The sequence below is a fragment of the Macrosteles quadrilineatus genome, unplaced genomic scaffold (assembly GCF_028750875.1).
Source record: "Macrosteles quadrilineatus isolate MER2022 unplaced genomic scaffold, UCM_ALF_1.0 Scaffold_1__1_contigs__length_201487025, whole genome shotgun sequence".
Classification (NCBI taxonomy): domain Eukaryota; kingdom Metazoa; phylum Arthropoda; class Insecta; order Hemiptera; family Cicadellidae; genus Macrosteles; species Macrosteles quadrilineatus.
In genome coordinates this window covers 2,393,237-2,406,105 of record NW_026542594.1, presented here as the reverse complement: position 1 = coordinate 2,406,105, position 12,869 = coordinate 2,393,237, and the positions used below count along the sequence as shown (strand labels likewise).

At 34.7% G+C, this 12,869-nt stretch overlaps 1 protein-coding gene across 2 annotated transcripts in view; it reads right to left on the bottom strand.

Annotated features, from left to right (window-relative positions):
* The window catches only part of LOC129005787 (protein Spindly-like), a 200,894-nt gene that overhangs the window by 17,843 nt on the left and 170,182 nt on the right, over nucleotides 1-12,869 (bottom strand). For both annotated transcript variants that reach the window (XM_054434891.1, XM_054434820.1), the window contains exons 6-7: nucleotides 1,235-1,414; nucleotides 911-1,117 (exon numbers count right to left, since the gene is read on the bottom strand). In XM_054434891.1, coding sequence (XP_054290866.1) covers nucleotides 911-1,117; nucleotides 1,235-1,414 — 387 coding nt within the window. The remainder of the gene's footprint in view (nucleotides 1-910; nucleotides 1,118-1,234; nucleotides 1,415-12,869) is intronic.

Genomic DNA, 12,869 nt, shown 5'->3' with positions numbered 1-12,869 from the left:
ATTCACTTGTATTTTTCCTCTATAACTGAGTCTATTTTAAGACAAAATTTCCTTTTGAAGATAATAATATAAGGTGAAATCTTCTATATAAATAAAATTAGAGTTTTGTCTGTACATTGCCCAGAATTGTATACTTTTAGGTTATTTTTACGTTTTATTTATTAAAGAAGCAGAAACGTGTCTTATCTCAATTTCTGTCTGTCTGTCTGTAACACTCAAGATGGCATTTTACGCTCTCTTCTCCAGGAAAACGAGAGTACCTATCAAGATCCAAGTCATTTTAATGTATTCACTGGATTGACGGACAGAAATTTAATTTGCCCTCCTTTGATATATCTTTCGGTGGAATAGCTTCATAAATAATTTTGTAGTAGTAGATTTACAAAAAGCCGATGACATCGGCACTTGGGTTTTTTCGCATACATATATAGTGACGATGACATCGGCACTCGGGCCTTTTCAGATAAAACTGAAGTGCCGAACCTATCGGCACTCGGGCCTTTTCAGATAAAACTGAAGTGCCGATCACATCGGCACTTGGGACCCGAAGGGTTAAAGGAAAAAATTTGAAAAACAATTTTTCACATTTTAAAACCCCATAATATAAATAATTTGTTCTCATGACCCAATCTTGCTGGATCGCAAGAGTTTCGCTTAACTCATTCAAGCTTATCTTGCCCTACACTTAAAGCCAAATTTAATCAAAATCAGACCAAAACTATTCAAGTTATCGCGTTCACGGACACACATATAACAATTTGAACGAAATAGTGTTTTTGGCCTCTGGGGACATCAAAATGAAAAAAGTATGTCCGTCCCGGGTCTAGGTCTTAAACTGCTTAGAGTGCTTAGACCAATGATAATTTAATCAACAGTTAACACTGACATCATTATAGCAATATGGACATACCTTTAGTTTGTTGTTTTCGACCTGCTTTTGTCCAACAATCTTTTTCAGATTAATATATTTCATCTTCAAAAATTCTCTTTGGGCAGCAACTTTCTGACGATTATCTTCAACTTCTGCAAAAAGAGAGTTGCCTCTAGGAGCATTGCTGTCTGAAACTTTTAAGAGTTGAATCTCACCTTGCATCAAAAACTTTTCTTCTCGCAAACTCTGGAAAAGTAGACATAGCGTACTGTTATTGTAAAGTCAATGTCAATATGTTTAAAATGCTACAGTAAAATATTGTCAGGTATTATGAAATTGAAAGAATATTTTCTAGTCTCTTACCTCAAGAGTAACATTAAGATTCCGCAGATCAGTATTTTTTTGGTCAAGATGTTCCTTTGTTTCGGAGAGTTCACTTTGCAAAGCTTGTTTTTCAGTATTAAGGAGAGTTAACTTCTGTAAAAGTGTCTCTTTCTCTTCAACAAGTTCATTCATTAATTGCTGATCACTTTCCCGTTGAATCTAAGAACATGAAAAAATTCAAAACATTAAATACCAAGAGTACTTCTTGCATTCATTTAGGGATAGCAAGGTCAATTTTTGTAACATTATACTCATTCACATTTAAGCGATTTAACTTAAATAACCATTTGAGACACAAATCATCTGAATCAATATATATCTAATCTAGCACGGATTCTTGGAGAGGGCCATTGCCAGGAATTTTGGGTTGTAGGCTACTAACCTCCCCCCACCTTTCCCACAAGTGCTGTATTTAGGGTACTTGCAGACAATGCCAAACTAACCTAAGTTGCCCCCGCCCTTTAGGTGGAACTTTCCCTTTTCTAGTGGGAAATTTTCAGAGAAATCCTAAGAATCTCCCGCGATCAAGGGGACATCATCGTTGTCACCCACGATCGCGGGGAAATCGTGAACATCTCCCTCAATCAAGGGAACATCATCATCGTCACAAGTGACTGCGGCATTTTGTACAATACCACTGCGGTCCTAAACCATGGCCTGGTCGTAAATCTACCACAGCCTCCCACCACTCATAATTCAGTAACATTTAATGTTGATTGAAGGTTTACATTGCAGGCTTTTGAGTATCACAGGCTTTTTGATATGAAACTATGAGTGGAGTGAATTCGCTTAGTCGGCAGGTTTGGTGCGGCGGGGGTATTTAGTCTTTAATGTGTAAATCTATTTATATGGCCTGTTAATACATAACCAAAACCTTTTTATCTATAATCAGATGTTTTATATTTACTTTGATATGTTTGTTTATATTTTTAGTATATTTCGGGAGCAGAACCTGTACCTCTTATGACCTCTGCTCTTTGAACAAACTGTCAAATTAACCCATTGGCGCCGACTTACGAGCGTTACTCGTACGGCCGCTGCAGGCCCAGCGGCCGACTTACGAGTGCCGCTCGTGTCACCGCTAGGCAGCGCCATTAGTCATTTAGTTATTATTGTTTTTCGCCATTTTTGTTTCTTCTTACTATTATAATGTTTATAAATATCCTGCTTCTTGATTTGCGTATTTACTCATTTATTTTAGCGAATAACAAACAATTTTGTGTTTCCATGGAAACCACATATCACCAAAAATAAGCTACGGTAAGGTAAACAAACAATTTTTTAAAAATGTTATTACTTATAAAAGTACACAACTTTTGATTTTTCTACGTAGGGAATCGATTGAACTTTATAATAGTAGTGTTATTTGGTGTCTGGATTAATCTTGGAATTTGTATATCAAGTTTACTTTCAAAATATTGTTTTTAAAATTTTTATTTTTATAATCTTTATATATATATTTTTTTTAGTTTAGAACTTTGATTATCCAATCACCAATTTTCTGTAGACAATTTTACTGTGAACAAAATGGTGAAAGAATTATTAATTTATTACCTAAGATTTTCTTTCTATAGCAGTTAGAGTAAAAGTCTACAAATTCGGTAAAATTAATTTCCACCAGAGGGTGCTGCAGGTAGCGCATTAATTCCTTCCCCAATGGGTTAAAGTATTTACAGCTGACTTCAATTGATATAATTGACTATTTACATTCTTCCAAAATGTAAACATTGGAAATTTGGAAGCCCATGGGGCGTAGCCCAAGGGATATATGCAAATAAAAAATGATTTAATATTGCATTGACATCCATTTGTGAGCTATGTTTCAAGTTTGAAGTCTCTAGCTCATCGGGAAGTTAGTTTAAAATCGATTGCAAAATTTGTACCGAACACACAAGAAAGTGAGCTAATAAAAACGTTTTCAAATACCAGGACTCTACTTTGAAATTTTTGTAAAAAAAAATGTTACGCAAATTTTAGTTTTTGAACTGTGCAGCAAAACAAATGAGTATTAGTCCAGGACCTGACTAGGGTTCTGTGTGCATGTTGTGTATAGAGAATTTTGCTTTTGCATTTCGATATAGGTGTCTTAGGAAGTGTTTTCCACTCGGGTGTCAAGTTCGCACCTGGTACGTTTTCAAGCTATGACGTCATCAAGATGGCCGCTCGGCAAATTTTGAATGTGTATATTTCGCAAACCGTTAAACGGATCGGAATGGTTCTTTTTTTGTTTCAAAGATATTTTTACAAACTATCTTTTTTGTATTTACACATTTGATGTAAACTTAATATTCACCCCACAATATTGAAAAAAGTCGTTTTTATTGTTATTATATTTATTGTTTTGCTTATAACTTCTTAACCGCTGGTAAAATCAAATACCACCCCTTGCAAAAGTTGCAGATAATTCTATACCCTTTCCAATGATACCAAACAATATGTGATTAGACCTAAAAATAAAGCAAAGAGATTAAATAAACCGTAAACAAACACTGAAAGTGGTGTACGGCCGGGAAATATTTAGTCCTGGACATGACTAGGGTTCTGTGTGCATATCGTGTATAGAGAATTTTGCCTTTGCATTTCAATATAGGTGTCTTAGGAAGTGTTTTCCACTCGGGTGTCAAGTCCGCACCTGTTACGTTTTCCAGCTATGACGTCATCAAAATAGCGGCTAGGGCAATTTTTAAATGCGTATATTTCGCATACCGTTTAACGGATCGGGGTGATTCTTTTTTTTTTTAAAGATAATTTTACAGGGAATGTTTTTTGTATGTTCACTTTTGTTGTAAAATTAATATTTATCTCACTATATTAAAAAAGTGGTTTTTAATACAATTGTTTTTGAATTTTTCCTCATAACTTGTTAAACGCTTATAGAATGAAATAACTACCCATTACAAAAGTTGTAGATAATTTTATGCCCTTTCCAACGATACTAAACAATTAATGTTTGAAATTAAAATTAAAGCCAAGAGATTAAATAAACCGTTAACTAACACTTAACATGGTAGAAAGTCCGAAAAATATTGCGGATGGAACAATTAATTTTTCAAATGCGTATATTTCACATACCGTTTAACAAACCGGGATGATTATTTTTTTGTTTGTAAGATATATTTTAAGCCTACCTTTTTTGTATTTGCACTTTTGTTGTTAACCTACTATTTATCCCACAATATTAATAAATGTACATTTAATTGTTGTTTCTATTTTACTTTTGCTTATAATTTTTTGACAGCCTATAAATTGAAAAACCAACTTCTTACTAAAGTTGTAGATAATGTTATACCCTTTCCAACGATACCAAACAATATGGGTTTGTAAATAAATATAAAGCAAAATATTTATTAAACAATACATAAACACTGAACAAGGCACAACGTCCAGGAATGATTCTGCCTGGTTTCATTATTATGATATTTCCCCCGTTTAATCTACTAGTGCAGAATCGATTATCTTTAATAATATACATTTAACCACCTTTTTATATGTGTGTAATAATCATCAAGGTATTGAGCTAACGGGCATCAACTTTCAAGTTGCAGCACAAATTATTAGTTACTCAAGTAACAAAACTTAATACTAAATCCGAACACATACACATTAACAAATGTGTATATTATTTCAACTATAATTATTTAATATGCAAATTCAATTATTAAAAACACTAAGATGTAATCTAAAAACTCCAAAATGTAAACAATTTATTAAATTAAATCCATTACACTAAAATGATTTAAGCTGTACATGTACTGCATTTAATGTTTTTGTCATGTTTTTCTCTTATTGAGTTAGTGTTCGTTTCTGCATACTGCATTTAAAATTGATCTGCAATATTTTTCGGACTTTCTACCATGTTAAATGTTAGTTAACGGAATCTCTTGGCTTTAATTTTAATTTCAAACATTAATTATTTAGTATCGCTGGACAGGGCATAAAATTATCTACAACTTTTGTAACGGGTAGTTATTTCATTCTATAAGCGTTTAACAAGTTATGAGGAAAAATTCAAAAAACAATTATATTAAAAACCACTTTTTTAATATAGTGAGATAAATATTAAGTTTACAACAAAAGTGTAAATACAAAAAACGTTAACTGTAAAATTATCTTTCAAACAAAAAAAGAATCACCCCGATCCGTTAAACCGTATGCGAAATATACGCATTTAAAAATTGCCCTAGCCGCTATTTTGATGACGTCATAGCTGAAAAACGTAACAGGTGCGGACTTGACACCCGAGTGGAAAACACTTCCTAAGACACCTATATTGAAATGCAAAGGCAAAATTCTCTATACACGATATGCACACAGAACCCTAGTCATGTCCAGGACTAAATATTTCCCGGCCGTACACCACTTTCAGTGTTTGTTTACGGTTTATTTAATCTCTTTGCTTTATTTTTAGGTCTAATCACATATTGTTTGGTATCATTGGAAAGGGTATAGAATTATCTGCAACTTTTGCAAGGGGTGGTATTTGATTTTACCAGCGGTTAAGAAGTTATAAGCAAAACAATAAAAATAATAACAATAAAAACGACTTTTTTCAATATTGTGGGGTGAATATTAAGTTTACAACAAATGTGTAAATACAAAAAAGATAGTTTGTAAAAATATCTTTGAAACAAAAAAAGAACCATCCCGATCCGTTAAACGGTTTGCGAAATATACGCATTCAAAATTTGCCGAGCCGCCATCTTGATGACGTCATAGCTCGAAAATGTACCAGGTGCGAACTTGACACCCGAGTGGAAAACACTTCCTAAGACACCTATATTGAAATGCAAAAGCAAAATTCTCTATACACGACATGCACACAGAACCCTAGTCAGGTCCAGGACGTCTATGACTAGGTTATCATAAATAATTTAGAGACTGCAATTTTTTTTAAAGAACTCTTGCAAAATCAAATACCCCCGCCGCAGAAAACCTGCAGACTAAGCGAATTTCAACTTGTCTGATTACATTTTTACTCAACTACCTATTTGCATAAATAAGACATACACCGTGTCCCAAAAAAAACTGAACAATTTTAAATTGTTATATAATACGTCCAGGCATATCTAGTCTACTTTGAAGGTGATCATATGATAACTGAGCTCATGAAGTTTTGTTCAATATCAATTGTAACTATCAGCTGATTCATTGTTGTCGCTTGAAACTTGAAATTTAAAAATATTGCCCTGTCATTAAGCAGGCACCATGAACGCACGAGAGAAAGCGCAATGCGTTGAGTGGTACATTCAAAGTAAGTCAGATATTGCAGTGCAAAGAACATTTAGAAGACGCTATATGGTTGACGTCCTCCATCACGGAACAGCATTCGAGCCTGGTATGACAAATTTATGTTAACTGGAAGCTTACAACATTTAAAAGGTAAAGGTAGGCCGAAAATCCAAAATAAATTGATTGAAAACGTGCAACAATTATTTCTTCACGACCTTCGAAAGTCTATTCGCTGTGCAGCATGTGAGTTAAATTTCAAATTTGTCAAAATTATAAGTTTATAAGACAGAAGTTTCCGTTGTCCGAGAATTGAGGCAAAGAATAAATGCAGCAACATTACTGACGAAATGCGCCATAGAGTGTGGGCTGAATTGGACAGCCGTATTGACTATCTTTCTGCCAACAATGGCAACCATGTTGAAATTCACTAACACATATGATATCAAACAAAACTTAGGAATATTTGTGTCAGTTAAAATGGAATTAGGTTATCGTGTGATTGTTAATAAACATTTTATAAGTAAATAAAATTGTTCAGTTTTTTTTGGGACACGGTGTATTTATTCGCAATAACATTAGATTTAACGAGTGCTTAGGTTTGCTACTATGGGGGAGGAAAAAAGTGTTTTTTGACTATACGTCAATAGTATAAGATGAAATAAATAAATTTGCCTAATTTTATCAACATATATCTATAAACAAGTAAACTACAACAGTTTTAATTTTATCCATAAGAATAACATGGAAATTTTATAATACACTATTTATAAATTTTCTCTGTGACCATTAGGCATACAACAGCACTTCAATGTACTAAATAATTATTTATTTTTTTAGCTCTACAAAACGGTTTAAAAAGAAATTGAAAATTGAAACAACAAAAACATAAAACATCCCATAAACCCCCGTTCCCATGGTCCGATTATGCTGGTTCGCGAACTCGTTCGAATAAACGTAGGTTTACACGTTTGTACCAAATTTCATCAAAATCGGATAATTTTTGCTCGAGTTATCGCGCTATCGGACACATATGTCTATATAAAAGGCAAAGCCCTCACTGACTCACTGACTCACTCGTCACTAATTCTCTTAAGCGGCCTACACACTACACGTGCATTGCACGCCGTGCCATTTTTTATATTGGCACGACGTGCTTTGCACGGCACATTTTGCCCACACACTTGATCTTCAGTGTAGCCTGCAACGTGCTAAATTACATCGTCTGTTCGTACAAATGAAATGCAGAACACACACATGTTTTAAGAACATTGGACATGATTAATTGATTAATCATTAAAAATAGACACAAGGCAGCAGCACAAAGCCACCGTAGTGCCTAGGTTAGTCCAGACCTTGCACCTCGCTGCCGTACAGATATATGCCGGCAGGGCACTTGGTTCACAATACTGTGGTGGAGGATGTATGCTCTATGATATATTATATAGAGATCTATGACTGCGTCTCGGGTCACGCATCACATACAGCGTGCGATCCATTGTAATCTCGATGGTCGTGCCAATTATCAATGATCAATGATCAATGGTCAATTATCAATAATTATTTAAGGTGGGGACGCCACTATATGCGTATTTAATCTGTGTTGCAAATGGCCAAGACAAAATGCCGTTGATTCACTAATAAGAAAGTACTATTATAGGGTCAAACCGATGGTCAAACCCTGTCAAAAGTGGTTGAACTACCAGCACGTGGCACGGGGACCACCTACACACTAGCACGTCAGAATGGCGTGCTTTGGCACGGCACGCCAAAAATCAAACTCGTCTTGATTTCCACCGTGCCATGCCAATGCACGCCGTGCTTGCACGGTGTTCACCACACACTTGCACGTTTCGTCAGTTTTTGGCATGACGTGCTTGCACGGCGTGCAATGCACGTGTAGTGTGTAGGCCGCTTTACTTCCCATTTACCTAGGAGGCTGAAATTTGGTACACTGATTCTTTAGGCATTAAATAGGAAAACTAAGCTGTCTTTATTCTGATCGATCAGACTCTCGGGCCCCGCCCCAGTGGCTCTGGAGTTTCCCATTATAACCTTATGAGCACTCATATTTAAATAGAATTAATGAATCTTAACAGCTGTTTCAATTAAACAAGTTGGTTCTGTTCTATGATGTTCAATAGCATTAAAGTTCGGCTTCGGTTGGATCGGACTCCGGATGGTCCGGCCCGGTCTCAGGGGGACAAGTCACATCGTCACGGACACCTTCGACAGGATTCAACTTGAATGTTTAGTATCCGGCCATAGAAGTAAACAATTCATGTCAGCGCAAAGTGTGCGCGCAACTTTGGACTCTACCCCATTCTAAAGCATTGGAATGAAGTCATGGCGCCCTCAGCACTGTTTGGTTGTTCTGCCATAAGACTACATTTATTGGGATTGGGACGGTCTGGAATATTAAAATGTAATTTATTTATATTCATTTATGTATTATTTATGGGAGGGCGGCGTCCAAGAGTCCTTATGGGCTAGCCACCACTGTTTTTACTTGCTGTTTTCATTATGCATACAAATGTAATTTATTTATATTCATTTATGTATTATTTATGGGAGGGCGGCGTCCAAGAGTCCTTATGGGCTAGCCACCACTGTTGTTACTTGCTGTTTTCATTATGCATACAGTATTAGTCTTGATAGAATATATTGATGCAGTTCATTGCTATGGATGTTTGAATATTGAATATAACTACAATTGCTAAAATATGGCTAAATTCATGAATAAATGTCAAAAATACCAACTTGTACTTAGCATTTGAAATTTCCTATCAAACGACACCAAGTTCAAAAAGATCGGATGGCAAAAATCCGTAATATCACATTATCTAATTATCAAATAAGGCAATATGGGGTGAATAGGTTAGACTTTTTTTGCAAAAAAAGTAGGTCTCTTTAACTTCAAAATACACACCAAAATTGGGACAATTTAGGCAAAGGATAAAAATGTTTATCTGAAAAATAAAAAAGATATACGTCTTAATAACACTTAATAATATATTTACACTTTAGTCCAGTAAATAGAGACAAAAATAGGGGGGTTAACTTACAAACGGTCCGGTAAGTCTAAATTTTTTATATGTTGTCTAGGATGGTAAGTAGGTGTTAAAACCGCAAAACGCACAATTCTACCCCCTCCGCGCCCGCCGCCATATTGAAAAATCTAAAAAATCGGTACTTTCTAGAGATTTTCGCCTACATCTCCGTTTTGTGCGTTTTAGCGAATAATATGTAATTGCAATGTTGTAGACAATTAAATTTCCTATAGTATAAGTATAACAATTTGGTTCTAAGACTTATGGATACGAAAATATTTAAATTATGTAAAAACGGAGATGTAGGTGAAAATCTCTAGAAAGTACAGATTCTTTAGATTTTTCAATATGGCGGCGAGCGCGGAGGGGGTAGAATTGTGCATTTTGCGGTTTTAACACCTACTTACCATCCTAGACAACATATAAAAAATTTAGACTTACCGGACCGTTTGTAAGTTAACATACCTCTATTCACTGGACTACTTATACTGTTGACTCACAAGACGGTAAATACATATAAAAGGTGTTAAATAGTGATCGATTTCAATTGGACTCTCCAATCATCATCAGACCCAAAAGGCGAATTAATACATTTGCGTTGATGATGATTGGAGTGTCCAATCGAAATCGATCACCACTTACCACTATATTATGTATTTACCGTCTTGTGAGTCATCAACAGTATAAGTGTAAATATATTATTACAAGTGTTATTAGACATCTATCTTTTTTTTAGCCCAGTCAATAAAGGTTTTGTGTCGGAACAAATTAGTGATAAGCAAAACTATATACCACTGGATAGTACACATAAAGATGTACATTTTACCAAAAGTCCCCTAAAATCCCCCCGGTGCTTTCCCCCCCCACCAACCCCTCAAAGTCAGGAATTGCAAGGTTTTACTAAAACACTCATATATCCTATATGGCTGATCCGATTACAATAATCTTAAATTCGTTGTATTCCTTAATAAATTGTCTAAAATAAAGTTCTTTTAAACTTTTGCGATAAATACAATACTTTCTTCAAAATTAAATGATAAATAATGAAATTGAGCAAAAGTTTACGCTGATATTTTAGTTTTTCTGCTGTAGTTATTTTGTTCAAAGGAAAATCGAAAAACACTTCCTCTAAAGGTTGTAGAGCATGTTTTTCCGAACACGTTTATATATATAAGTATAGGAATCCGATATATCTATGGGCAGGGGAACGGCCCAATTAGATGGGAGTCCGAGCCTCGGTGGCGCTGCCGCCACCGCGCCGTGCCGCCTGATAGCCGCGATTGAAGTGATCGACCCACAGTAAGGTACGGATGACGTGTTTATGCAGTATAAACTATATATTAACGAGTTTTAACTAATATTGTTAGGGATTAAATTAGTTTTAGTGTTGAATAAATATTAATTACTTAATTATATTATATTCAAACAGGGTGTCACGGACCTCTCTACCAATATTTTACGGCATTGTTCCTGAGTATTAAAACTATTTAAATAAATATCATATTTAAATTGTCCGGAAGTCTTTAGTTACTCACACAGCCACCATTTAGTTTTTTACCTTTTAATTTTTTTTTTAGTTTCAATTTTGTATCTTTAACAACTTTGTATAAAAAAATTAATGACTCTGTGAGTAACTAAGGACTTACGGTCAATTTAAATATGATATTAAGATATGTTTCTTACATAGGAAAAGTGCCCTAAAATATTGGTAGAGAGCTCCGGGACATCCTGTATATTAATAGGCAAGCATGTTTCTTGAAAACATTTTTTCTCAGGTTGTGTGCATCGCTGGGAAAATCTACGCATGCTGTTAGGAATATATTTTCTGGAGATGTGCAGAATCCCTTTATAAATTAGAATAAGCACAAAAATGAATTTTAAATTTAAAAACAATTAAAATGGGCCTTATGGGTTGCCATGCTGGTGACGAAATAACAACAAAATATAAACAGAAAAACAAAACAAATGGAGGAAATTCCAATTATATATTTTATTTACAGCGTTGGGTGAGAATAGAGAAAATAGAGAAATATGTACATTACATATACATTTATCGTCGAGTCTTCGACCACTGGACGACCTCTAGCACGAATAAATGTATAGGTAATTTGTTTAGGCTATTTGTGATTTATTATAAAATTTAAAAGTCTAATTGAGTAATAATTAGTATTCCCGGTCTGGCGGAAACCAATAGCGATGAATATCACGAACCTCGTACGCACCCTTAAATAATACACGTAACGTAATAAACTTATTTAGTATTTACATTTAATAATTTAAATGAAAATATTGACTCCAGTGTTTTACTCCTGAATCAGTGTGTCGTGGAATGATTTTACTTACGTCAATTAACCTTTTAGTTAAAAAATATTTTTTGTTTTATTGTTCTGTTGTGGCAATCTTTTCCCTAGTATATTGTCTTTTTTTGTTGTTATGTAGGCTTTTTATGATAATGTATTACATAACTATTGCTCATCTTCGTCTTGGTCTTCTTCTAAACTTGCTGTATTATGGCAACTCTGTACGTTACAAAAATGCAATTTACTAACGGGGGGAGCAAGTGCTACTAAAACTGGTCTGTGAACGTACCAACAACAGACTTGTTTACAATAAATTTTCGAAACGACACATCAACAATATCATGATCAGCGTATTCTTCAGCAGTGTGTGCCGTGATGCTGCGTTTTTTTATCTTCATTGGCACTGCCAGCATCGAATCATTTCGCATTATTTTTGTTCCCCTGAAAGATTTATTTTTAAATTGGACATCTCGATCTCGATATATTACTTGAAGCCCTTCTCAGTTGCTCTTCATGCTTAAATCGTTTAGATGATCTGGATATCCATCAAACACAAATATCCCATTTCCTCCGTATTTCAATATAACATGGTTACATTAATTATTTATAATGTCTTCATAGGTAGAATTGCCGTGCCATTAAATTTTTTTTTTTTTTAAAGAGGTTGGCGGCCTCTTTTAACCTTGCATTTGCCCGTCCACATAGACTACAGATCTGTGCGTGGAACGTATCCAGCAAAGCAAGGGGTGAGCCGGTACAGTACAAAGGTGAACTGTACTGATAAATGGATCGAAAATGATAAATGGATCAATGGATGGTACTGATAAATGGATGTAAATGGATCGAGAATCAACAACGTGGGACCATTCAATTGTATATGTATGGTCATCAATTCTGCAATCAAAGACTTTGTTCCTTTTTTTATGAAAACATTATCAAAAGAAGCTCTAATAGTCATTAAGTATAATGGCCAGTTACATACGTAAAGTATTAACTTATATTGAAAGTAGCTGTTACTTCTAGGCTATTTGAATTAAA